This window comes from Microchirus variegatus (assembly GCF_963457635.1).
Source record: "Microchirus variegatus genome assembly, chromosome: 21".
In the NCBI taxonomy this organism is placed as follows: domain Eukaryota; kingdom Metazoa; phylum Chordata; class Actinopteri; order Pleuronectiformes; family Soleidae; genus Microchirus; species Microchirus variegatus.
This window is the reverse complement of record NC_139822.1, coordinates 6,782,431-6,810,273: the sequence shown is the minus strand read 5'-3', so window position 1 is coordinate 6,810,273 and position 27,843 is coordinate 6,782,431. Positions and strand designations below refer to the sequence as shown.

Genomic DNA, 27,843 nt, shown 5'->3' with positions numbered 1-27,843 from the left:
CTCTTCGCTTAACATGCTGTGAACCCTTTCACTCGCTTTCATGCACTGGAGTTTAGAATATTCAAGTATTCAAACAAATAACCCTGGCAAATATACAAACAGAATTGTTGTGTTAGGTATGACTGTTCACACCTGGCATCAAGATGTCTCCAGTGATCACATACGACCTGACCATCTGTGTTTAGCCCTCCCAGTACATAAAACAAATCAGAGAGTAACTAGTGTTAATATCGTGGCGATGTCTGCACATGAATTAACATATTGAGCACTGGTTCGTTTTAATAATGCTATGAAACTAGCACTGGTCACAGGACTTTATCAGCATTGTGTGAGGTCATGCAACACTGGTTTGAATGATTTATGTAAAAGTTTGCGCACTACAGTTTTAAAATTTTAAGTGCCTGAAAGCTTCTCCACACACAGTTTTCAGATATAAGGCCACTACATCGCAGTTTTATGACCTTTTCTAGCACAAGCTCACTCACTGTAGGCAGTGATTGGATGACCTTATGGCAGGAGGTGTGCAACAATGTACACATGCACAAAAGAAAATGACCCACTCCTTTCACAGCTGTAAGGAGCCACTGATGACTTCAGACGCTTGGTGTTTGTTCCAACAAAACCACTTTTCAGTGGTGCAGACCAATGAGGCAGAAGTACTTGGATGGTTCCAATGCTGCACCAACAACAGTGTAAACAGTACATGGAAAGGTCCTGCATTCAGCCTGGTATTTCAAGTAACTTTAGTTACAAAACATAACTTGAGTGAAATTACTTTAGTTTAAGTACTTTGTCCCCATCATTTATATCTGACCTCATTTCCTGAAGCTCAGGGAATTTACTTTTTGACCAAAATACAAACTAAATGACCATCACATAATGATAATAATCACAAATGTTGCTTAAACCATGGGATGAACTTAAACTTTTTTTTTTTTTAATTACAAATCATAAAGATGTTGCTGGTTATTTCTGTAAATTAGTCATATATTGATATATAGTAGAATTGTTTTTAATCCAGTGCATCCAAACCTAGAGGGACTCCATCAAAGAGTTGCCAGATAAATTGAAGTTGTGATTCCATTAAACTACAGCTGCTGAATAAATGTAGTGGAGTCCAAAGAACGGTTTGTGCCCCTGAAATGAAGTAGAATAAAAATGGGACCATTTTTACAAAGTTGTAAAGTCGAGTACAATACAGCTGTTCTTAAGAAGTAAATTCCACCACTGGCACAGACTGTACAATGTGTTACAGCAGAGGAAGATGTTGGAAGTGCACTCTGGCCTTTTATACTCGGTGTGTTTGTCAGGTTTAATGCCTCCCATTAGTGTCCAGTCCAACTGCAATGCAGAAAAACACACATCTCCTCTGCTCGTCCCTTCACACCAAGTGCAAATTAACGTCCATACTTAAAATGTCCGTTGACTAAGACGAAATGTATATATAAAAAAAAAAATGAAGTGAAATTGAAAAATGCTGTCAGTCGTGTTTCTCAGCTGGTGGCATTTCCTGAGGTGGCTGCTGGCACAGGTCGTTGTCTTCTTTTCCACTGCGAGTCAGGGGTTCAGTTTGTGGCTCCACTTTCATCGGTGGCGCCGCAGTTTGCGTGCAGTTGATCGGCGTGAGCGCTATGGCAGGCTGTGAGGGGCAAAATAAAAAAAACACAGCACATATGAGACAAAAATAAAAAATTTAATTTTAATTACAGGATATAAGGACCAGGTAGCAGGAGCAGATAAAACCCACAACCACAAAGTATACAGTCATTCCTACATTCCAACTGAATCAAGTGAAAGGAGGTTTACATCGATCAGAGGTATTCCTGTAGTCAGCACTGGAACATTCATGGAAGAACATACACTAACCCTTAACTGTAATATCAAACCAGCCACCATCATTATTGTATTTTGCCAAATAGTCACTAATATATAAAAAAATAACTAAATAAATAAATAGTCACTAATCTATCACACAAACACACACACACACATTCTTGTACTTGCTGCATACTGAGGACCAGCATTTCCACTTTAAAAATCAACACAATTACAAAAATCTACTTCATGAACGACATCTACAAAGAACTACTGGTTGCAGTACCATAAAATGTCTGCAGGTGGAGCCCCAGAGCAGAAAGGGCTGGAAAACTTGGAATTATTTTTTTTTGGTCCAAAATTATACTATACTAAATTAAACTATACTCTGTCGACCAAAAAAATAAATAAAATTTGACCAAAAATTGTTGGTCCACAATTTGACAAAACTATCATATTATACTGTCGTCCAAAATTTGAAGAAAAAAAATTGACCCAAAATTTTTGGTCTAAAATTTGACAAAAACGTCATACTATACTATGTCATCCAAAAGTTGAAAAAAAATAAAAATAACTTTTGGTCCAAAATTTGACAAAAAGTCATTCTATACTATGTTGTCCAAAATTTGAATTTTTTTTTTTTACAAAAACGTAATACTATACTATGTACAACTATACTATGTACTTGTACTATGTACAAATTGAGTATAGCATGTTATAGCAACCTAAGGAAGTGATTTCAATGAAAACAAAGTGAGGACCGGCCAAAATGTCCTCACTTCGTAAAAATGACCTCACTTTGTTGGTTAAAAACCCTCACTGGTCCTCAGTATGCCGCGAGTACAAAAACACACACACACACACACACACACACAGGGAAAACAACAGTATTGGTCCAGTGTGCAAGAATTAATGACGTCAAAAGGAGTTACATCAGGAAACTACAGTGGCCTTTACATACCAAAAAGGTGCAGCATCGTCTACTTAAAGCTAGGACTTTGCCTAAAGTACATATAAAAAAAACTAAGCTATTTTTATTTTAGTCATTATACACTTTTTGTAGTAGCAGCCAGTACTTTAATAATCACAGATAACAATCTGAACTCTGAAATATGCAATTTAATCAGCACCATGTTGAGGTTTTTACAAATAAAAGTTCACTGGCATCACACACACAACTATGACGACACGGTTGTCAATCACAGTGGTGCACACAATCTGTCTATAAATGCAAGGAATGTCTGTCTGTCTGTGACTTACAAAGAGTACCAGTGTGTGCAGTGCTGATTTGAATGTTGTTTGGTTAAGAAATGCCAGAGTTATATCAGCAAAAATCCCCCCAAACTGCTTCAGCCACCACAAAAAAAAAATAGTTTTACCCATAGACTTAAATTCAAACATGGAGTCCCCCCCCCTGGTGGCTATTTATTGTATTTTTACCTACAGAGTTGGCCTCATCTAGGAAACTGGATTATCACATTAACCTTTTACACATTTTATAATGAAAACATACTCATTAGAGCACTTAAATGATTTATTGATCCAAAAATGATTGTCGGGGTCATAAGGTGACTTTAAACTTTCTTTAAATTACTTTCTTGAAAATATAGTGTTCTTTGCTGGAGATTAATACGTTTTTAATACGTATTTTTAGCATTGTTTTGGTTTGATTCTTTTGTTGTCACGCTCATGGCTCTTCCAGTGAAGACACTCTCTGGCCAATGGGTGGTCTGCAGTCTGTTGACGTCATGTTTTAATATCGGCTCAGGTCGCTGAGAACCTCACCAGAGCAGGTCCTAAAAAAAAGCTCCAGGTACCACCGTCTAACTGCTGTCACGAATGGAAAAGTAAAAAAAACGAAAAAGAGACAAGCCTAAGTAGTGCTACAACTGTATAATGGATATGCACCATCAGTATTTTTTTGTTTCTTCCTCAGTGTTACACACTGGACCTTTAATGGTGAAGTGTAAAGTAGTGAGCCCAGAGAAAGAATACCTGCAGTGGCATTCACAGACCGCTGGGCCCTCGGCAGCAGACTATTACACACCCACAGTAAAAACAAGGTTAGGGGGGGAAGGAGGAGACAGCAAAACAGAAACAAGAGTTTGGAACAAATGGAATCATTTAAAGAGGTTACTCAACTTGAAATTCACTTTACTCTGCGTGTTAATTAATACTATATTTTGGGTGGGGGGTTGGTTTTGTTGTTTTTTGTTTAAGTCTTTTTGTTCTCCAGCAGTAGGGCAGTCATATCAAACTGGTATTCACCACAAATCCACTTCCAGTCCAGAACTGGGGCAACTCCCTGCGCCACAGTGCTACCGCCAGGCTGGTGAGCAGTGTGCAAGGCACCAGGTAGAGCAAGGCCGGCTGACCCATCTGCATCACAGCAAGGGCTATGAAGGTGATCAGCAGGCCGACGCCGTAGGCTGCCAGAAACAAAGACAAAGACGGTCAGGATTTCCAAGGTGCTCTCATTACGCTGTTGCTTCTTCACGTGGACTGGTGCTGGTAGTCAAATGAGTGACACTGTAGAAAACCTGATTTTTATTACACTACACTGAGTCTTTATCAGCTCAATGTCATAGTTGTGAACTTATTTCAAGCCCCTCCTCCACTTATGATATAAATTCCAGCTCAAAAAAATCCTGAAATACTGAAAAAGAAGATCTGCACCACTTACAACTTCAAATATTTTAATTTAAACTAATGAGGATAGTTCATTACCATCCAATTACCAAGGATTCTCACCTTCCTGTTCACTGCCATGAAGATTTTGACTGATCCCGAACGGTTCTGAATTATTTGGACTTGAGGTGCATGTTCTTTTATCTATTTTTTACTTCAGCAAAGCGACATTTAACCAATTCCAAATCTTTCATGCCTCCTCCTTCTCGTGTACTTACCGATTGTACAGGCCACAAAGTAGATCCTGGAGGATTGTGTTAAAATGTCAAACCTGTGACAGTAAACCACCAGCAGACCTGACAGGAAAAAAAGGCAGTTACTTTATTGATCATGGAGAGATATCAGTTCACTGTTTTAGTAACATTAGTCTCATCACTTTAACATACCTTGATGCAGATATGTTACATATTACATCTTTAAATGACATAATAAATACTGTGTACTTGGAGAGTGTGGGATGTTATTGTTAAATCATTTCCTGGTGGCGATGACGTTTAAGCCATTTAAACAACTTCTGTTGTGATGATGCATGTAATGAATTACCTGGTACAAGGATATCACCAAAGCCCAGGAGGGAGAATGGCCGGTCACAGAGAGCCAGTGGAGAGAAGTTTAACCTTGGCACTTTGAGCACCATGGGGAGCTGGAGGAGAACATGAGCGTCAGAGATTAGAGGAGGCGTTTAGAGCAGTGGGAATTACAGTGTTTTCTGTAACTACACTAAAACTCTATTACCACCCATAAGGGAGTTGTGGAATTTGTACTCACCTTTTCATGTGTGGAGGAGTCAGAGGGACCAGCCGCAACCTCCACCATTATACTTTCCCCACTCTGTAAAGAGAAAACATGTCCATAAGTGTGACGTATGGATATAGACATGTGAAAGAGTCTTGAGAGGGAAAAATCTTTACATACCTTTGTAAATAAGGGTGTAATAAATACGAAGAACACGTCATAGACAAAAAGGACCGACAGTAGTAAAGTGCAAGCCTGTGGAGGAGGAACAGAAAAATTGATTTTCAAACATAAACCAAGCAGCACCATTGGAATAAAGAATAAATACCTTAAATGTTGGCAGTCTGACTGTTTTGAGCATGTAGAGACAGAAGGCGATGCCCAAGGCGTCCTGCAGCACCCACGCCCACCTGTAGGACGCAACAAAACACCAGTCATCATCAATATAGAACACAGACCACACAGACAAGCACAGTCACCCGTCACAGCACACATTAGCTTTAAGTTTCAACATAAACTGTTGTCTAGCATTGGGCAAGATATAAAGTCTCAGACAATATCATGATTGGTGTTTTAGATGTGCAAATTGACATCATTGAGTATTTAAATGACCGAAAAAAAAAAAAAAACTACGAAACACGCTCTGAAAATCCAAACACTTTTCTTTACATTTTAAATAGTTTCTTTGTCGCTTTAAAAGACAAGGCAGTTTCTACTTTTTGTGTATTCTTGTTATCACAGGAAGAGAAGAAACAGACCGATATAGTATGAACATTCCACTGTGGACATAGCAAGATATAAGCAGCAGTGTTTTTTTAAGACATGTGACTAAGGGTGAATTCCAATTCCTTGCTTAACCCTCAATCTTAACCCTCAATCTCAAAAATGCGCGCTCCCTCTAGTGCAAGTGTTGTCCCGATTCTCAGAAAAATTGAGTTGAGGGGCAAGTTTAAGAGCTGTATCGCCCTCAATATTGAGATTTTCCGAGACCACCCTTGGGAGCAAGGGCTACCCAGAATGACCAGTGACCTACCCAGTTACGTGCCTGCAGTTAGCGAGCGACATGTGTGGATCAATAATATGAAGAGCACGCGTTTGAAAGCACTGCAGAAAGATGTAGATGTTGTCCTACATTTCTTCTCAACCAAAGGCTGCCTTTCTGTCGTGTTTCCACGTTCTCTCCTCATATTATTCTGAAAAAAGCTGTTTTGGCAGGGTTATTGAGCTGCTATTGTGCTTCATCCTTATGATATTTTGACTAAAGCATGACACAGACATGTTCATTAGGGCATCAGGAACTAGTTTAAAGGTCCCATATTATACCCTATTAACCAACGTTAAATGTATTGTATATGCATTGTTCTGTGTAGCAGTGTAGCTCACAACAATAGTATCTGTGCTCATACAGAGAGGTGTGGTTTCACTGACAGCTTAGACCAGGAGGGGGTTGTTCTATGTAAATGTGATGATTCTGTCTCTTGGCTCCAAGAAGGTGTAAATCTTTGAGGCAAACATTCTCCCTAAAGCAGTTTGAGGAGTGCCTACATTCAAATGGCCATATCTTCTTCAAATATTATCTGATTAGTTGGAAAGCTTAGAAATCACACTTTCAGAATCTGTAAATAACTCAAAGATTAAGATTAAGAACCCTTAAAAGGGACTTTTGACCGATTTTGCCATGGCTGGACACATATATGCATTTGCAGAGAATGGATTTGACTTTTCTTTTTTTTTTGACTTACTGGTCTTCGTTGCGAAACACCATCCAAGTGACGCTGATGCCGATGCACAGAACCGACAGCAGCAACGCGCAGATCTGTGGCCGCTTGTGTAAATACGGCAGGTTATTCTCTGGGATCCTGTGCTCACAAAAATATCAATCCGGTTTTAATGTCAGTCACCACCTACCAACTTGAACAACCAGTATATAGTTTTGTTTACTCAGGCTGCCAATTATGCAGCAGTTGCACTATATACCCACAAATATACAAGGCACAGTGTCAAACTCAGACCATATGTAGCATTCATTTTTTTTAATGATTTATTTGTTATATGGCGCAAAGAAACCAGAGAATATTCACATTTAAGAAGCTTAACTTGCAGAAAATGCAGAAAAATATGATAACAGACAATTGTTGAAACAATCCTGATGTGAACAGTCTCACCTGCACTTGCAGAAAGGTATTCTCCTCACAAAAGGCCACAGGCAGCTGTAGAGGCCGACGGACGAGGCCACACAGAAGATTGCAATCACCCAAATGGCTGAACAGCGAGGACATAGTGGAGGGAGATTAAAGATTAGAATTTCATCACATATTTAACAAGGAAATACACGTGTGTTGTGTTTGTTCTTACACAAGCCCTTAAAATCGGTCTGTGGATTAAATGTCACCAGTTTAATCTCTTTATCAGTGCAACGTTATCCGAGGCATTAAAGGTCTTTTTCAGTGCTTTCAGTCTCGACACTCGAGATGTTCACAGCCAACATTAACAACTCTGTGAGAGGAAATGTGGAGACCTGACCTGAGAGTAATTTCAGTTTATTTTAGACATCTAAAATAGAGTTCAGTGCATGATTAATTATCTCACCCAATTATCTCATCCAACTTCTGCTTCACTTGTCTGTGTTTTTAACCGGCAAATTTTTACCTGTTTTTAGCTGTGAACGGCATGGCTTATACTCAAATATATATTAAATTTTGATTTAAACTAGTCACTGCTGGTTCCAAATAAAACATAATCCTACAACCGCATTACATTTTATTTTAAATGTGATATAATTGACGGAACCTCGTCACATAGCGCTCTATCACAGCAATAACTGCTAAGGATACACAGCTCAAACCCCCATTAATAGATTCAGTCAGAGCTTATATAAAGGTCTGGCCTCTGAAAAATTGCCATTAACTATATACTTTTAAATATGCCTTTTCTCAACCAATTGCCAGGTTATAGTATAACACTGTGTCCCGCAAATATTTCACAATAAAGCCTTTTAGGGAAAAAATTTGAACGTATTCGAGTAACTGAAACAGTAGAATATATAATTATGTACAGTATGTGGTGATACATAATTTTCCCTATTTTTGCTCTAAAATAAAACAGCAAAATATCACATATTCAGTTTACAATAACGGCATTGTTGTGTGTTTATGTCATACCTAGGTGATCGTAGAAAAAGTAGAGGAGCACCAGCATGCTGCAGCACATGACCACAAACACACAGATCATGATAGGAGTGACGTCGACTGTCTCCTCGTCCTGCTTCTCTGTGCCGTCATCCCGCTTGTGCTTCATGTAGCGTCTGCAGGAGGATAAATAAAAGTCTGTGTTTAGGAATGATTGCTTATGTTGAAGAAAATGTTGAACTAAATATAAAAAAAACACCAGTCACAATGATCAAATATCAACTTAGACAAAAACTATTTTCTTCAACAAGAAAACTTTTTCCTTTATAAATTTCGACTGAAAAGTAACTTTTCCTTCCTAATATCTGCCAATGAGGTTGTTTTTCATTAAGGTTGTTAAAAATAGCTATCGGAGTAATAATAGTTGCAATATCTATAAGCAGGTTAAGTTCTACACAGATCTAGAAATCCAGTGGATCGGGTGCCTCTATATAAAATGCAGGTAAAGTGTTTAAGCCTTGTTGGAGGTGAGTGCTCTCTAAGTGCTCTTATTTTGCCCATATTATACCCTATTACCCAAAGTTAAACTAGTTCCTGATGCAAAATAATGATGAACAAAATAAATGAAATTTTGTTCATTTACATTTCTGAACAAAATCAAATTCACTCTCAGCACACTTGAATGACATGTTTACATTATGTGAAAGAAATAAAACAGTAAACTAAACTAAAAAAATGTACAACTAAACATTTATATACACACACTCTGACCCATAGTTGTGTCCACTTACTTCTTGGTGTCTCTGCTGCCCGCCCAGTAGCCCCCAACTGCAACCGTTCCTACTGCCATCAAGAAGATGATCACCATGTTGTAATCCAGCACGGGCTCATTGGGTGCATACATGGCAACAAGTCTCCCTTTATCAAAGGTCTACAAGAGTTAGAAACAACATTATGCTGGGGTTAGTTGTACTGTAATTAACAAAAAATGAATTGTTCATTGGGCCAAAAACAAAAATATATCCTTGAGGTGTTCCTGGTTTAATTAGTTCACAAGGCAAAACTGCAATTTGTGAGGTCACAGCATCCTAAAATATTGACAAAAAAGTCCAATCACTTAATCCGTGAAGGAGCAGACGAATTGAAAACATAATTCCGTGGCCACTGGCTATTGCCAGGCGCAGAGGTGGAAACATTGATATACACAACCATTAAACAAGAGTAATTTACCTTTTGGCGATTATCACTTTTTTTTTATGTTGTCTGCTGTAAGATAAACTATGTGTGTACGTCTCTTCTGTCAGACTGTGAAATGGTCCATACTTAAAGCTGCAGTTAGTGACATTTGGTAATCGGCTATGTTATGAATGCAACATTCATAACACAATGTATTTACATTTAAAAATTGCATACTACAGTTTTAACACTGCTGGGTTATCAGGAAAAGAGAAGACTGCCTCTTACCTTGCTTATGTCCAGCATATCAGAGTAGCTGAGCAATGCTACAGGAATGTCAATCTCCCCATACTGAGTCTTGTTTCCTGCTGGTGGTGTCTGGAGTTCAAAAAATAAAAATAAAAACATATAGTTTGTGTTTATAGCTAAAGTCAACATAATGATGCAAAAATTAGCACAAGCTACAGCTTGGAACTGTTATTTTTAGATTACCAGTCTGTCCTTGCTGACGATGAGTAGGCCCTTGGCGCCGTTGATCTGGGCCAGACGAACCTTTTCATAAAAAGTGCAGTTGCCGCGCATCACCATGGGGATGCGATTTGGGAAGCCTCCCTCTGGGACATCAGAGGCCGAGCACAGGACTGATGTTGTCAGGTCATAGATCTGCAGACGTGACTACAAGAAGAGACAAGATAGTGTTAACCTCTTCTTCACGGTTGCCTCCGGGATCGGGGGCAGCGTCAGACTCAGCGACAAAAGCGTCGAAAAACCATATCTAACTTTAACAAACACAGACATGCTGTAAACCCACAGAAAGGTCAGAAACTCTAAAAGCTCATATAAACCATTCTTATGTTCACGAAACACCTCTTTCCGCCTCTAGTTCATCCAAAGACTATTATACGGACCTAAAAACTTGGTTGGTGTGGAGGCCGCTAGCCCGCTTGCTCCTTCAGCAAGTCGAGGGCCTGGGATTAAAGGACTCGATCTTTTTAATGGAGTTTAAAAGTCAAAGTTCAGACTCCGCCAGGTTTTTATCAAGGACTATTGAAAGTATGGTTTATGCTGGTGAAGGAGCGTGCTGATCGGTGCGACTCGCTGCAGTGGCTGCTGAAGGAGCCGGTGGTCTATGGAGGACGGCTGACCACAACCCTGTTGGGCGGGGCCAGCAGTGACGGAGGTCTTCCGCAGGGCTCGGGTTTAAACCTTGGTCTCAGTGGTGAAAAGCGCCGGCACCAGACTGGAGGACGGAGTCGCTCTCACTGCTGCCTTGGGTCTGAGGTCGGTGAGAATGGTGAACAGGCTGCTGGAGCACTGGAGACGGTGTTTATCGGGGCAGGAGCTCACGCTGCTGGACAGGTCTTCTGGACGACCAGCTGAATCTTGCTCGGAGGACCCGTTTCCAGTTTTAAGGATTAAACTGGGGTTCGATGGCTGTGGTGGATTTTATTTGAAGGATTTTTATGTGAACCTGAACGAGAAGGGGAAGATTTTATGTAAGACAATGGTCAAGGTCCTAAACCAAGAGAGACTACGCCAGAGGTCTGACACAGCCTGGCGTAGTCACCTGGGGCTGGAGGCCGACACCACACCTGAGTGGAGAGGACTGTACAAGCCTCCACTCCCTAAAAAGACAGCAGACCTGCAGTGGAGAGTTTTACATGTGGCAGTAGCTGTGAGATCGGAGCAGCTACAGATGACACGTGTCCTTTCTGCACAGACAGAGAAACTGTCTTTCACTGTTTTTATGACTGCAGTCGTCTCACACAATTGTTTTATCTGGTGAGGAAACTGTTTGGACAAATGGGGGTGACTTTCTCCAAACAGGTCTACATCCTTGGTTTTAAATACAAAAAAGCAACAAAAACAAAATGTCAGATGATTAACTTCCGGCTGGGACAAACAAAGATGGCCGTCTACATCAGCAGGAAGAAAAAAATAGATGAGGATGTGGATGTAGACGCTGCCTTAATCTTTTCCAAGATGGTGAAGGCCAGAATAATGGTGGACTTTCACTATTACAAACAAATGAAGGACATTGAGGTTTATATCAGAGAGTGGACTTTTAAAGATGTTTTATGTTCAGTGAGGAATAATGAGCTGATCTTCTCCAGACAGCTGTTCTAAAAAAAGTTTTAATTTGTGTGTATGAATGAGCAAAGAATGACTTTAGTATGAGTAGTATTTGCCGTTGAGACACCCTTTACGTCCTGTCATCAAAAGGCGTTTTCTGTGATCAGATTGCAATCCGATAGCACCTCACCATGTCCAGATGAGCCCTGTGGAACTTTGTATGTCCAAAGCCAGTTTTCACAACATTACCCAAAAAAATGGCTTCAGTCATAAAAACCAGAAAACCACTTACCGCCTTGTTGAGGTCCTGAGGTAGACGTGCCCACTGAGAGTTGAAGAATATGCAGTAATCCTTCCCTTTGCTGTTATCATTATCACTGAAATGGGCCATACCATACTCTGCCACCACCTGTCAACAGCACAACAGTGTCAGCATCAGCGCACATGTCCATTGAACAGTCATTTCACCTTTCACCTCTGAAAACCAGGTGGACCTCCTAGATTTTTCAAACTTTTTAAATATGTTATTTCTGGATGTGCAAATCACATCAATGTGGAGGATAACCTAAACATGGATGCTTTTTGGGAGTCAGAGGTTTTGATTTTTGTCGGCAATTTGTGATGATGCTTTACTTTTCTATTGAACACATTGTGTCTTTGAGTCCAGCAGTGCTCAACACTCGCCTCACAGGTAATATATTAATATATATGAATGTCTTACATGGCTTTTTTTTATTGTGTTTTGAAGGATGAGGCTAATTGATAATCAGTAATGGGATCAGTCCGATATTAGTCAAAATAACGGATATGTATGTATAAACCCTTCAAAGAAACCGAATATCACATAAATGCTTCACAAAAATGTCAATTAAAGATCCGTAACAGGATTTTAAATTAGTCATGCCATGAGTGGCTCATTTGAATTAATATACCACCCCATCCACCCATCGCCTTGGTTAAGGCTTATATAAAACAGTAACAGGCTTCTTCAGGACTTCGTGAGTCTATTCACACCACATGAAAACAAAACAGAGACTAAACCAAAAGACACATAGCAAAGAATAAACTACAGAAGCTGTTTCACCAGCGCAGGTGTAAGTACAGTGGGATTTCTACATAAAAGACACGGCAATGTTCAATCATTTCCTGACTGTAGCCTAATGTGAACTGTTTGTTTTGCTAACACTGTCTGCTGTCTGTTATAAACAGTCTACGGTCTGTTATAAACACTGTACAATATGTTATAAACGCGGTGGTTCCTCAGTGATGTGGTAAATAGCGATAAACCATCATATTTCATCTGAGGGTGAGCGGTGGTGATGGTGAGTGTGTGTTTCCACCGGGGCCCGTGGACGGTCATCTCCGCAGGCTAGCACTAATAGCATCCATGCTACTACTCCCCCGCAACACGGGTAGAAAACAACAACCCGATGTCAACCACAAGCCGCTTTACGACATCGACACACGGGTGATCCGTTTCCGGTCGCTCTCACCTTTTGGGCAAAAAAGACGGTCCACAACAGTGTTTCACGGAGCCTCATGATGCCAATTTGCTCGCTGTTGTTTCCCCCATTAACCACCGACGAAACGGCCCTACTCCAGTCCCCTTACTAACCCCCACCAGCTGTTCACACAAGACACCATACTTTTGAGAATTCCAGTGTTTGATTGGCTGTGATCGCGCCTCGGGTAGAAGCACGTCTCCGATTGGCTCTAGTGAAAGTCATTCAAATGACCCAATAACAGACCGTGGCCCTTTCTCGGGGTAGTACATACTTGAGAAGAACGACTGGAGTACATACTCGCCAAGTACGGGAGTACACCTACTTGCTTTCTAGTCCTTCTTCTTCAAATACGTCAACGTCATCATGTCAGACGTGATCCCTCACCCAATCAGTGTTGAGGGGGCGTGTTTGTAAGGGGTGTGTTTGTAAGGGGCGTGTTTGTAGGGCCTGCCATTCCCAGTTGTCGCAAAGTAATTGCCATAGTGTTGGCAGTAAGGGCGCACTTGAAATGTTGGAGCGGCTGGCTTGACCACGCGAAAACGAAAGACGGCTGGCGTGAACGCAGTCTGTTGATTTCTTCCCATGAAGCCGACATTAAAACTATTTCGGTTAAGTAAATGTCTGTCAGTTCAGCACTGCCTTCAAGCCAGCCGTCCCTCGATTTCAAGTGCGCCTTTATTGCTAACTTTATGTCAAATACGTTTGCGAGCTCACTGCAGCTCGTGGAAACTTCCGGTTTTCAGAATAAAATGGGTATTGTGTAAAAAGTGTTTTTTTTTTTTAAATATGAGTGTTAAAGGTACCATATGTAAGAATGTGGCCAAAAACGGTTACTACATTCAAATTCAAAATACCGAGGTATTTTAGGTTTCGTTTTCTGACCTAACTGGCAACCCGTGGTTGCTCGGCAGCAGAGACTCTACTGACTGCAATGATTGGTAGATGGCGGTAGGTGGCGCCACATGCCAAAACATGATTTCAAAACATAAACATGATTTGTGTGCAAAATATATTTTTTTTCAAATATTTTGGCTGCAGTGCTGTTGTTGTTGAGTTCAGTTTGTTTTATGAACATTATTGATTAGTAGGATTTTATGGCCAGTTATTTATAACATAATGCACCTTCAAGATTTGTTTTGTATTTTTAAAGTAAATAAATAAACAGGTGTGTCTCATTAAACAAGTGTATGCCTGCACTGATTTTGAGCCAGCAGGTGAATTGGAAGCTATTGAGCTTTAATGCGCATATTTACTGTATTTTTAAAATGTATAAAAAGTAAGGAAAGCATTAAAATCTGATTTAAAAAAAGAGGTGTGTCTCATACAACAAGTATAGCTCTACTTTCATACACTGGAATAGGAAGCTCATGAGGTAATATTGTCATTATCATTTATTAGCAATTAACAAATTAATTACCTCTAATTAATATGTCAACATTACCTCATGAGCTTCTTGTTGCCTAAAAATCGGTGTAGGACAGTAGAGCTACACTTGCTGTATGAGACACACCTCTTTATAACACATTTTAATGCTTTTCTTAATTTTTAATACCCAAAATACAGTAAAAATGTGCATTTTAGCTCAATAGCTTCCATGTTATTTCAGCTGCTGGCCCCAAATCAGTGCAGGATCACACTTATTGTGATTTGTGTTTGTGTTTTTGGATTTGTGTTTGTGTTTTTTGATTTGCGTTTGTGTTTTGCAACTCAGGGCCACCGTACATAAGTGCTTCTGACTCTTCAAGTACAATCAATCACCTGCCACAGGTATACCTGTTCTCGTTTATTCTTATTCTTCTTTTTTCGCCTTCTCCCTGAAGGGGTCGCCACAGTGGATCATCTGCCCTACATATGCTAGATATAGATGCTATGGGCTGGTCTGGTCTGAGTAATTGAGGAATTGCTGATTTTCTGTTATTTTTATGCAAAAAACAACAACATTTCTGAATTGAAAAAGAAATGTGAAACTTTTTAAACAAGCACTTTTTATTTTCAAGTGATTATGCTCCCATACAAACTTGTGTAGGTGTAATATTTTACATTTCATCCATTAATCCTTTACATTTTGCACATTGGACTTTAAGATATATTTCCATCTCAAGGGACTTTCTTTCTTCTTAAATAGAAGAAAACATGGACAAACACATATCAAGAGCCAGGAAATTGTCAAATTCGGAGAGGCTTTTAATTTGAAGATGAAGACCGGATGTTCAGTGTTTTGTTGTGGCTACTTGACAGTGTCGAGTTTTCATACACTCCACGGAAGAATGCAGCTCTCGTAGACAACTGTACTGTAAGTGAAGCGTTTCTTCTAAATGTCATATTGTTAAATGTGTATCTATTTTGTTAACAGTTTAGAATCACCGTCAACGGTATATTTTCCTAAAAGTATCGTAAAACAGCGGGGGCTGCTTATACCGTATGCTTGGTGGTTAACGCAGCTAGGCTAACGTTAGCCGTCGTCCGTTGCTGGTGGATTCCCTTAATTTATTGAATTATTCCGTTTGTAAAAAAGCTTGTGTTGCGTTGTTTTTGTACCAGGTCGTGGCTTAAATAAAATCTTTATGCTGCCTTTGCTCTTGAAAATCGCCTGTTGAAATGTCCACTCTCACAAGCGGAATAGTCGCCTCTCCACATCTTTTACAGCTCTCGCCAGTGTGTTATCAGCTAGATTTAGAAATTAGAAAGTTCATTTTCATCATTAACGACATATTTTTATATCAGTTACGTTAAACAAGATGCAAAGTCTCGAGGATGCGGCTAAACCTTGGTCCCTTTAATCGAGTCACGGATACATGGTCCGGGCAGGAGGTGATGTCAGTAGGACTGGTATGCAGCAGATGTCTGACGTCACCCAGAGTCTCAGAAAAATTCAAGCTGTGTACACTAAGGCCAAATAAGGAGGAAATAAACCCAGGTAATAACAAGAGGTGGAGTGTAGATTCAGAACAAAATAAGGAGGAGATGAACTCATTTAATAACAAGAGGTAAAGTAGATGAGAATTCCAATTCCTTGCTTAACCCTCAATCTTAACCCTCAATCTCAAAAATTTAGTTGAGGGGCGAGTTTAAGAGCTGTATCGCCCTCAATATTGAGATTTTCCCAGAATGCATTGCTTGTTTTCACATGAGAGTGAGTGCAGTTCAAAATAAAGGTGAAGTAAGTAGTTTATACTGCCATCTAGAGGAGAGGCTGAAGTTTACAACAAAGAACTGCTCCTCTGCTCACCCCCTCCCTTAACCCAGGATAACTGGAAAATCCTGCTTTAATTCATAATTGTGTTTTGTGAAACAACCCCCTCAGGTCTAGGTACATGGTGTTGTTACATTGGTGACTGTATTGTCTGTTTAGTATTTCCTCTCCACTTTCTGCCAGTTTCTAGGTTTACAGCCTTATCTCATTCACTGCAGTGGATCTAGAGGCATCACCCCCATCACATCATGGCTGGATTCAGACAAGAGGATTTTGAGATGTATTATGAGATGGGAGAGGAGCTTGGCAGGTATGTTGAACTGATTTACTTTTGCTTCTAACGTTTCATAAATAAAAAGCAAAACACAGTGACAGGCGTAGTGAAATTACACATTACACAAATTGCCAATAGGGCTCTTGGTTGTTTACAAACATTGCGGATGCGCGGTTGCAGAAGGTCATTAATTAAGCTTAATTCATTTTGAACTCTGTGTCCTCCAAGTTTGAGATGTAAAGCTGGCTCAGCTCACTCAGTTTGATCATTTTTCTGTCGATAATGATTTTTTTTGTCAATCCTCTGACATACAACTGATTATGCCATGCTGTGAGCTTGCTCAAGCTTTTCTTGTTGAAGTCTTTTCTCGAGGGAGATCGCTGGCCAGAGTGTTTGCAGCGAGAGCTGCTGCAGAGATTTCTCTCAGAAAAGAAGTCACCACTGGCAACACATTTCAGTGACAAGGAGTGCGTCGCAAAACTCGCTTACTTGCGCAACGTATTCAGCCTACACTCCTACACAAACATAAGTAAATGAACTAATGGCCAATTAGTTCTCACGCAGATCTCACTCACTCGCACTCATTACTCTCTCTCTCCCGCCCGCCCGCGCTCTCTGCGCATACTGATTTTGATGAGCAACAAACAAATGCTGAGTGCTGATCAAAAGTTTTGTGCAAGCAATTTGAGTTCCCGACTCTTGTTCCAAATATGACAGGCTTCATTCAGCGATTGAAACAAATATATTAACATTAATGAAGCGTTTACAGCTGTTTTGTGTATCTTATTTTGAAGGCACGTTTAAGCGTTACCATAGCGTCCAGAGAGCGTTAGGGGGCCGGTCCGTGAAAATATTTCCTGACATTAAAGCGGTCCATGGAGCAAAAAAGGTTGGGGACCGCTGCTTTAGATGGTAGTCTTTCGCTATGTATCCGATGGATGCTTTTATTTTGAAACCAGTTCTGAGACGTTGTTACCATGAACCTGCTATAATCACGCACAGCAAAAAACTGGGTTGGCTGGCTTGACTATCGTTCACGATGTGTTGGATGGCTTGACCGCAGTAGCTAGACAGGCAGGTGGTGACTCCGGTGTTGGTTTTTCAAAATAAGGGAAGGCTATTTGCAGCATAGCGTCACATTTCATACAATACTTTACATTAATATAAATATAAAACAACATAAAAACAACAACAACAACCCTGCTCTCCTCCGTGAAGATGTTTATGTTCATACAAGATGCGGATGGCCCAGATATTACAGGTTTAGAGAGGCCACTGTATAATTGTCACTCTGGTACGTGCAGGGCAAGCACAGTACAAGGAGTACATGGATTACCATGAAATAGTCACCATGACTCCTAATGTACCCTGGCAGGTGTGAGGAGCTGTATTTAAATGCGTGTCAGAAACGTTGTGTCAAAAAGGTTCAGTATCTATTTAGTTGGCAAATCTGAGTGGCTTTTACTCAATAGTGTACCTGCACTACTTTATTCTGCAGTAATGCAGTAAAATCATGACATCACTGCTTCTTACCTTTTGCTGTGGTGTAGTCTCTAAAGGAGAGGGCAACGTGTGTGTGTATTTGTATTCGTCACCTCTTTAGGACCTTCTCTGGCATAAACACTGACCTTGTCAAGACCAGTAGTCATCATGGAGACAAAAATTGTCCTAATGTCGCTGAACCACATTTCTGATGAACTGGTTACATATAGGGCTAATATTTTTTGGTTGGGCTAGTGTTAGGGTTAGGCATTAACTGGTTATGGTTAAGGTTAGGGATAACTCTTGTTTAGGTTGAACAAATGAATAGAAAAATCAATGTGGCGTTCCAAGAATAGCTATGTTAACATTTGTTCGTTTGTTTGAAGTCAACTGCTATTTTCTTAAATTCATTGTTTAGCCCTGTGTAACCAAGTTCAGAGCCATGATGTCCTTATCACTCAGTCATTTATCAGATACAGCTTAAGGGCTTAAAGTTTCCTTTAACCCTTGTAATGTTTTTCAAGTTAAATTTTTCAACATTGTATGTGTTTTTGGGGGGGTAGAATTGTAAAAGAGTTGACTTCTTGAAATATTGTCACCACAGTGGCCAACGTTTTCAGTTGTCTGAAGAAGGTTAGATTTATAATTTTGATTACTGTTGTAAATGAGTTGATGTATAGGTTTTATATCATATCATTGACCTTCAGTGCCTCCTGAAATCCCACAAATGAATTTGAAACATCATAAAATGTTGAAAACACTCATCGTCCAAAGCGATGAAGCTAAGAATTCAATATGTATCGTAACCGGTGACATTTTAGAGAAGGAAGAAATTAAAAGAAGTCACCAGTTACATTAGATGAGCCTTTTTATTTGTCCAGCTTCATGTTACTGTCATTATTGAATTCTCATCTTGACCAAGTCTGATCTTTTTTCCCTGCAGCGGACAGTTTGCCATCGTCCGCAAGTGTAAGGAGAAGAGCACAGGCGTCGAGTACGCCGCCAAGTTCATTAAGAAACGGAGACTGTCGTCCAGCCGGCGGGGGGTGAGCCGTGAAGAGATAGAGCGCGAGGTCAACATCCTGCGAGAGATTCAGCACAGCAACATCATCACGCTGCACGACATCTTTGAGAACAAGACTGACGTGATCCTGATTCTGGAGCTGGTGTCCGGAGGAGAACTGTTTGACTTCCTGGCTGAGAAAGAATCCCTCACTGAGGAGGAAGCTACTCAGTTCCTCAAACAGATCCTGGACGGCGTTCACTATCTTCACTCCAAACACATCGCCCACTTTGACCTCAAGGTCAGCAGTCTTTGTGGTTAAGACAGTTTGTGTTATTTGACACAAAGTGCCTAACGTTCGTGAATGACACTCTGATGAGAAGTTCAGTTTCAGTGTTAGGAAATGTTTAGGCTGTAGCTTTTCAAGTATGTAGCACTTCTGTGTTGAGAGTAATTTTCCATCTATACCACAGGACTCACTGCAGCTTCTATTACGGCAGGGAAACTGAAACCCCAAAATTGAACCTTTGGTAAAGTCGTAATGATGAGTCCATGAGCGTTATCATACTTTTTTTTTTTCAAAACAAGTTCTTTTTAGACCTGTAGTGACATGTAAATTAAATTAAATGGGTTTTTAATAATTTGGTACCTAAGAAATCTCAAATGGCACAGATGGTGCCGAACTGTGCTCAAAGAGAGAACGACTGGACATCTCTTTAATAAAACCTCTGTAATTTCACTCTGCTTCATTTCAGCAGCATCAGACTTTGCACAGCTCATGTCCATGTGTTGTTACATGACCTCCATGTGTTTTTAAGCTCCTACTGCGTATTTCAAAGGTGATATTTGCTTTAAAATGCAATATCCTTCAGTTATGCTGGGTTCCATGTACATTTACTCTGACACAGTGACATCTACAGTGAAACTTATTCCACCTCTGGTGGAATCTCACAAGTGTTATCTGTAGTTTGGGCATGTCATTTTCGAGCAGGGACTCAAAAAAGAGGGTCAGGGAAGAAATGGTTAAACAAACCAAACTATTATAAGGTATTGCCAATTGCCAATAAACCTCCCAAATGAACATTTAAATATTGAGTTTGAATTCATCAGGTTAACTGGAGCTCTACACAAATGTTACTCTGTGTCTCTTTTAATGTATATTTACTCACTGTGCTAAATAGTAAAAAGTCTTCTTTCGCTCATTGTTTGAATTTTTCCAGCCTGAGAACATCATGCTGCTGGACAAGAATGTGCCAAACCCCAGGATCAAACTGATTGACTTCGGGATCGCTCATCAGATTAAAGCGGGGAATGAGTTCAAGAACATCTTTGGAACACCAGAGTTTGTCGGTGAGATTCTGTTTCACCTCTCATGTATTTATTTTGCAAGTGAAACGTTTGAAAGTCGGCTTTAATGTTCATGTTTAATGTTGGCTGGGGGGGAAGTGGGTGAAGTGTGTTTCAGATCATCTGGTTTAAATTGAAGCGTTTATTACTCTGTGCTTCACAGCGCCAGAAATAGTCAACTACGAGCCACTTGGACTGGAGGCAGACATGTGGTAAGATATCTACATGCTTTTTATTATGAAGCTGTACAGTGATATATGTGACAGTTTCCATTCATGAGCGGAACTTCTTTTCTCTGCAGGAGCATCGGCGTCATCACATACATTTTGTGAGTCATGTTTTTGAATCATGTGTAAACACAGAACTCACTTCACTCCTCCACATTAAGATCTAAAGCTGAGTCCTTGTCTGTCAGGTTGAGCGGTGCTTCTCCATTTCTGGGTGAGACCAAACAGGAGACACTGACTAACATCTCAGGCGTCAATTATGACTTTGATGAGGAGTACTTTAGCAACACCAGTGAGCTGGCCAAAGACTTCATACGCCGTCTGCTGGTCAAAGATCCAAAGTAAGAAGATCTTTGCAACTTAAAGCAAAAAGTAAAAGAGAGAACACGTCAAAGTCTGAACACTTTAATTTTGTTTTCTTTTTCAGGAAGAGAATGACAATCGATGATAGTCTTGAGCATCCCTGGATTAAGGTGTGTGAATTATTCGAAGTTTTTAATCTGTTTGTTTGCAGTTCAACATTCACCAGTCATGTTGCACCTCAGCCCACTGTATTAAATGTTTTACTGTAATTCAAAATATTTCTGAGACACATTTAATGTACTGAACCTGCTGAGAGGGGAATCTTATTGACTAGATTATTATAATATACTCAACAAAAATATAAACTCACAAAGAAAAACTTGTAGTTATTGTTATGTGACAAAACAGAGTAACTATCCAAAAATAACAGTACAACTTTATCAATAAAAGTGGCTTTAATTTGCGAGAATTAGGATAAATTTCAAAACAAAAGTCCTGGAGTAATGGCAATGGGGGTCGATGATCCAAGTTCACAAACTTCAATAACGCATGGACATCACCAGGTTGTCGATCGTGGCCTGGAATGATGCACATTCAGTTGTGTTGCCACAGCTGTAACGCTCAACCCAGCACTCAGCATGCCAATGGCACGCTCCCCTCATGATTTGTGACATCTGTGGCATATTGACAAGTGACAAAAGTCCACATTTTGGTGTGCCCTTTTATTGACCAGACCATAAGGAGTGTCTGTGTACTGGTCACACATGTTGACCACCACTCTGCCATATTCTATGACTCTCGTGAGTTGAAATACTCAATCTGAGATTGTAGTCATAGGGAGGCATAATGTTGGGACATATCAACAACCCCGCTGTCAGCAAGCAGCGGGGTGTCATCGCCTCATCCTCCCCCCAAATTTTTAATGCACGCTAGATACCAACATCCCCCATACACACATCCCACAACACACATACATACACACACCACGCCATGGGGGGACCACCCGGGTGGCTGTGGAGCCCCGGGGCGCGGGCAGCTGCGGGGATGGATGGGTCGGCTGTCAGAGGGGGACCTGGCTGTGGCTTGCCATGACTCCTGGGAGGGGCGATGGTGGGCGGCGAGCCCGTCGCGCGGCGGGGTCTGGCTTTGGGTGTCTTGGCCCCTGGGTGGACGGTGGGTCCCTGTGCCGAGGGATCTTTCAGCCTCTGACCCATGCCTGTGCGGGGGGGCTTGCCCAAAGCGGATCCGGGATCCTGCTGTCTCCTGCTTCTTGGGGGCCCCTGGCTGGGATCCCTACATAAGCCTCTGCCTGCTTCCCTCTGGGGGAGAAGTCGTGTGGTTAACTCCGGGGTAGACGTTGGGGATAGCTGTGGCGGGCTCCGTCCTGCCTCCTGGGGGCCTGGGGGAGGCTCCGCTGTCTCTGGTGGTGGTCTGGGCTGCCTTGGGGGCCTGGGGCCTCAGGACCTGCCTGGGCGTGTGGTGGGTTGGCCTGCGCCCGTGGTGTTGTCGCCTCCTGCCCCCTCGGGGCGGGCTCTGGGCGGGGGGGGCTCTGACTCTGCGGCTCCCTGCCCTGGTCTTGTGCAGGGTGGACTTGCAGCTGGCCCTGAGTCGGGCGGCTGCGGGTCTCTCCTGGCCCGGGTGGCCGGTGGACGCTCCACGTGCCTGGGTTACTGGCGGTCTTCTCCCGGGGGGCTGAAGGGCGGAGACTCGGTTTTCACCACGGATTCCTGACCACGCCAAGTGACAACCTCCGCACATACATATACATGGATGCATGAATACACAGACATACGGATACACATTCTGGTTCATGATAGAACCAATATAAACTGATACAGCCGCTGTAAACAAGATCACCTTTTCTATATGTGGTTGTTAACAAATACTACTGTACTGTACTACTACTGGTACTGTACTTATACAAATGCATATCGGTGTTGTTAATGTTATAATGTTATCGTTATTGCCTTAGTGTGTTATGCTACTAACTTCTATCTAGTGTCTCTCTCCCTCTCTCCCTCTTCTCTTTTCCCCATCTGTCTCACACCTCCCTTGTCTGTCTGCTATTTCTCTCAAGATTACACATAGGTCTAATTTTTTTTAAAAAGTGACACAAACTGGCCAACAACTCAGCCTCCCCCATTGCGCTCTCTCTCTCTCTGTTTGCTACTGAAGAACATAAAACTAGCAAGTTAGGCTCTATCTGTCATGTGTCAGAAACACATTTCATGTACTCCTTTCAAAGGGTTAAATATTTGTTGGATCAGTAGATGCATGGCTTCACACTGAAGAGTCCTGCATTTTATTTATTTTAGAGCATTAAAACGTTTATATTTGTAGCGTTTTTTCAAAGGCAAGCCCTTTGTAAAATATAGCAGCAGCTCCTCAAAGCAAACATTAAAAGGCCACGGAAGCTAATGAAAAGGTCTTATGTATAAATAATGATTTCTATGGATTCAAAACATGTTTGAAATGTTAGACATTCATCTTCTCAGAGATAGATATTTAAATGCAGAAATTATATATTTAAGGTTATTTACAATCTGCTAATTTTCCATTACCTTACTTTTCCCACTCGGTAGCAGTGCGGTTAAGGTGTTGCCAACAAAGTGCAACTGCTAACTGCAAGAAAAACAACCATTAAATTACCGTACTTATTTCGTACTTGTATTGTTTTCCTCCAGGTGATCAAGAGACGAAATGTGCGTCCAGAAGAGAGAGACCACAAGCCTGAGCGCCGTCGCCTTAAGACCACTCGTCTGAAAGAGTACACCATTAAGTCTCACTCCAGCATGCCGCCTAACAACACCTACGTCAACTTCGAGCGCTTTTCCCAAGTGCTGGAGGAGATTGCATCGGCAGAGGAAGGCCTGAAAGAGCTGGAGCGCAACCAGCGCTCATGCCAAGAGGACGTAGCAGCACTGCTGTCCATCTACGAGGAGAAGGAGAGTTGGTATAAGGAAGAGAACCAGAGCATCTCCAGCGACTTGAGCCACATCCGCCACGAGCTGCAGCGCTCTCAGGTGCAGCGCAAGAAGTGTCAGGAGGATGCCCGCATCACCATGCAGGCCGCCACCATCCTCAAGCGCAAGTTTGGACGCCTGGAAAACCGCTACGAGGTCCTGGCTGAGCAGGTGGCGTCTGAGGTCCGCTGGGTAGAGGAGCTGGTGAAATCCATATCTGCAGAGGACAGGCTGAGCTCTGGCAGCATGCTGTGAGCAGGGCAGATGTCCTACAGTGACATTTTTACTCTCAAGTATCCTCCAGCCCGTCTTCTCTGCATGTGTGCTGCATGTATGCCGCACAGCAGAGTTTGAGTGGGTGAGTCCTTGTTATCATAAGCTATTCTGCTGCTTCCCTCCAGGAAAGATGTTCCTATCTTTTTTTTGGTCATGCTTGGAAAAACCAGCAAGAATCAGAGAGGCCATGTACTCTACCAATCACCTCAAGGAGGCTCATTCCTGTGTTTTATCCATTCATTTATAATTTTAGAGATTTTTTATGTACTGTAATTCAGCTGCAGATGGAGCAGACATTTTTTGTTTACCCTGATTATCTCTTTAGAATTTCCTTGAGCTTTAAAAGTCAGTTAACAGATTATATGAGAAATTGTGACAGCTGATTTTGTCAGGTTTTCACAGAAATCATTGGTATTTATTTATCTGCTGACATGCATTTTAGATTCAATTTCAGCTGATATTAGATTTCTTTTTCATGCTTGGGTGGGTTTTTGACTGTAAAGAATGCAAAAAACAAAAACTCTGAGCATACTAGATGGTAGGGGTGGGAATCTCTTGGCACATCATGATTAGATTCGATTACGATTCAGAGGTCAACGATTCAATTCTAAAACGATTATCGATGCATCTCGATGCAACAATTTTTTACTTTAATACTTTGCTACTCATTTAAAAGTAAGATAAAGCAACATAAATATAATAGTGGTAGTGCCCCCTCATCTGCCTCATCTGGTGCAGACAAACGGCCCTTTTATTTCTGCGCACCGCCCCTGCGCTGTTCTCTTCTCCCTCTCCTGCGCCGTTTGTCGCTCCTCTACGTCTCCAAACGCTCATTTCATATCTAAAGCAGACTGGATCATTTCTCTACGTGTTTTATCCGCACATAAAAATAATGATCTTTATGTTGAGGATGGAGTACAGTCACGATGAAGTGCAGGTCATCTGAGTGAAACGTGGTGACAGACTCTGAAGAGCAGAGCGCACTTTTCATCGTTTTCACTCCGTGGTCTTAATCTTTGTGAAAGAAGACACTTACAACGCTGTAATTAAGGGAATTACGTGAAGTGAATGTCGCGGGGAGTTCATAACCTGTGCCGCACGCAGCCAAGTTTCACTTTTGCGCAGAGACTTTCCAGCGTTTAACAGGTGCTGTTCCACCGTGTTGTAGCTGTGTTTCGAATTATCGGTGCATCCCTAAATATAATATCTTTATTGACAAGAACGATGTAACCGTAATAATGACGCACTTGATAGTGTGACTTGGGTTTCAATCGGCACCTGGACCATTGTGCGCTGCGGGTGCGAAAAAGCCGAGGTGTATAAAAAAATATATTTTAAATAAATAAACAAGCAACGCAAACCCTGGCGGGGGCAAGTAAAGCCTGGCGGCCCGCTAGGCTTATAATACACCGGGGGAAACCCTGGCTCTGCAGCGAGCGAAGCGAACAGAATGTTGCAGCAGGCGAAGAAATTCAATTTTTTAAAATTCCGATTATTAACTTATCCGCATCGATTCGGAATCGTTCTAGAGAGAATCACGATGCATCGAAGAATCTATTATTTTTCCCACCCCTACTAGATGGAAGGCCATGCTTTCATTCACAGGTCCATAATTTCAAAACTTTACTGGAAAAGTATCATGTCATTTGGTACTACATACATACTTCAAGTATGTTAAATATGTATTAAAGTCTTGGTGCGTAACTTTTACCAAATGTCTGTTGGAGTCAAACTACTGTCAAATGACTTCACACAAGGCTGATTAAGTCTCTCAGCACACACCTCTCTGCGTCTTGGCAGAACAGTGGTTAGATCCTGTTTACGCACTGTGGAAATGATTGGTTTTATGTCGAGACAGACTGAGGCAGCAGCAATTTTGCACTCTTAACGTGAGATGGCTGCAAAAAGGTTGGGAGTTTGACTGAAAACGCAAGGAAGCACCCGTGAACATTTTCAGAATTTAATTCTTCTGCAAATTGGACACTCTAAATTGACGACCAGACCAGGGTGTACCCCAACTTTCACCCTATGTCAGCTTGCATTGGCACCAGCTCCCCTCTAAGACCCTCAGGTGGAGGATAAAGCGGTAGAAGATGAGTTAGTTAGCGAGAGTGAGTAAATTCTATGGCTCAAAAAACTCTGATGGGATAAACCCTTCTTGTCCCTGTCCACACTGCTGCTGTATACAGACTCCCTCAGGAGTCAGGTCTGATAGTTTTGCATTTTTATCAGAGCCTGATTTAAAGGATGCGCAAACAAGTATTATATCATTAACAGAAATTACCAAAAGTTACATACTGCAGCTTTAATTATTCCTTAAATATAGGAAACTACATGTTTCTTCTAAATAGATAATAACTGAAAGTGAAGACTGTAAATGAAAGCATCACCAGGTGTGAGAATGTATGACGTCATCTCTGCAGTACCTCTTGTTGCCTCTGCAAGCCACTCATCTGTGACAGAGGGCAGAGGTCACAACCCATCTATCACATTGATATCGCTCGACGTCTTAAAACGCAAAACCACTTTTGCACAGTAGCCTTGTAAACCAAATAGTGTTGCATGGAAAGGAAAACTGTGAGAACTGTATCTCTGTATTCATTCAGACATCCCTGCGCACTTGAAAACATTCCAGCAAGTTTTACATTCAGGCAACACATTCCCCACATGTATAGCATAGAACCTATATGATATAGCCAATAGTATTTTTCAATAGAGAAATGTACTCCTTTGCACTTAAAGAATTTTAGCAGCGTCCAAAAAATAAACAGCTATCTGGTAATCTATCTGAGCTGTAAAATGAACCGAAATAAACAAAGTTATAACTTTAATTGAGTCGTACTGTGGCATTATTGTGTGAATGGGAATTATTGTAATAACTTATGTAATCTGTGGTAATTGGAACGTTATTATTCAGGGGTTTTTTTTACCCTGTAAATGATGATGAATGATGAATGTTTTTGTTTAGATGATGAAGGTGGTAGTAGTTAATTTTTTTATGTTTGAAAAATATAAGGGGGGAATTGTGATATTTAGAAGATATGTATCTTTACAAATCATCACATTTGAATATTGGCTAAATGTGTTCTTGTTCCAAGAATAGTGCAACATTGAAATTGCCTCGTAAGTAGAAAAAGGCCCTCTGGTGGTGAAGTAAGAATATTGTAGAACTTTCTAGCAGTTATTGAGCATGTGCATAAAATAATATTTTAAAAGGAGCCTTTAATGTCACTGCAGCTGCGGTGTTGGCAAAGATGGAACCATAAAAGATATAGATATATATATATAATCTATAAATGTACATATCTTTTACTACATGGTTCCCATGTAGTCTTGACATTGTTTAATCTGAAAACTATGTTTGTATAGGGTTTTCCTAAAAGGTTCAACACATGGGAAGTCGGTAGGATTGTATTTTTCTCATTTCATTGGAATAATAATGGTAGTGTTTTGTTTTAATAATTAAATGTTTGAATAAATCAAATACCTTTCACAGTGACATCACAAAGATCAGGATAGTGTCATGGTTTTGGTTCTGTGTATCATTCATTCTTTCCATATTGAATTGAGAATCTAAAATTGGAAAATTGAAAAAGAATGCATTTCATTATTTTACAATATATTAATGTATAAATGATATATCATTCATGTGATT

The 27,843-nt window shown here is 40.9% G+C and overlaps 2 protein-coding genes across 2 annotated transcripts; one reads left to right on the top strand and one right to left on the bottom strand.

Moving 5' to 3' along the window:
- Positions 1–13,239, bottom strand: sppl2 (signal peptide peptidase-like 2). The gene is made up of 15 exons (XM_083908163.1): positions 13,109–13,239; positions 11,908–12,024; positions 10,035–10,217; positions 9,831–9,920; positions 9,158–9,297; positions 8,400–8,542; positions 7,404–7,500; positions 6,981–7,097; positions 5,567–5,648; positions 5,419–5,493; positions 5,272–5,334; positions 5,047–5,146; positions 4,722–4,799; positions 4,084–4,244; positions 1–1,639 (listed from the first exon to the last, which is right to left on the bottom strand). Exons 1-15 carry the CDS (start codon positions 13,154–13,156, stop codon positions 1,481–1,483), a joined length of 1,653 nt encoding a protein of 550 aa, XP_083764289.1. The 5' UTR covers positions 13,157–13,239; the 3' UTR covers positions 1–1,480.
- Positions 13,240–15,361: 2,122 nt separating this feature from the next.
- dapk3 (death-associated protein kinase 3) lies at positions 15,362–24,167 on the top strand (the record flags this gene model as incomplete). The annotated part of the gene is made up of 9 exons (XM_083907933.1): positions 15,362–15,413; positions 16,532–16,623; positions 19,013–19,373; positions 20,293–20,422; positions 20,583–20,631; positions 20,721–20,747; positions 20,835–20,987; positions 21,074–21,119; positions 23,634–24,167. Exons 2-9 carry the CDS (start codon positions 16,562–16,564, stop codon positions 24,165–24,167), a joined length of 1,362 nt encoding a protein of 453 aa, XP_083764059.1. The 5' UTR covers positions 15,362–15,413; positions 16,532–16,561.
- Positions 24,168–27,843: the final 3,676 nt, after the last annotated feature.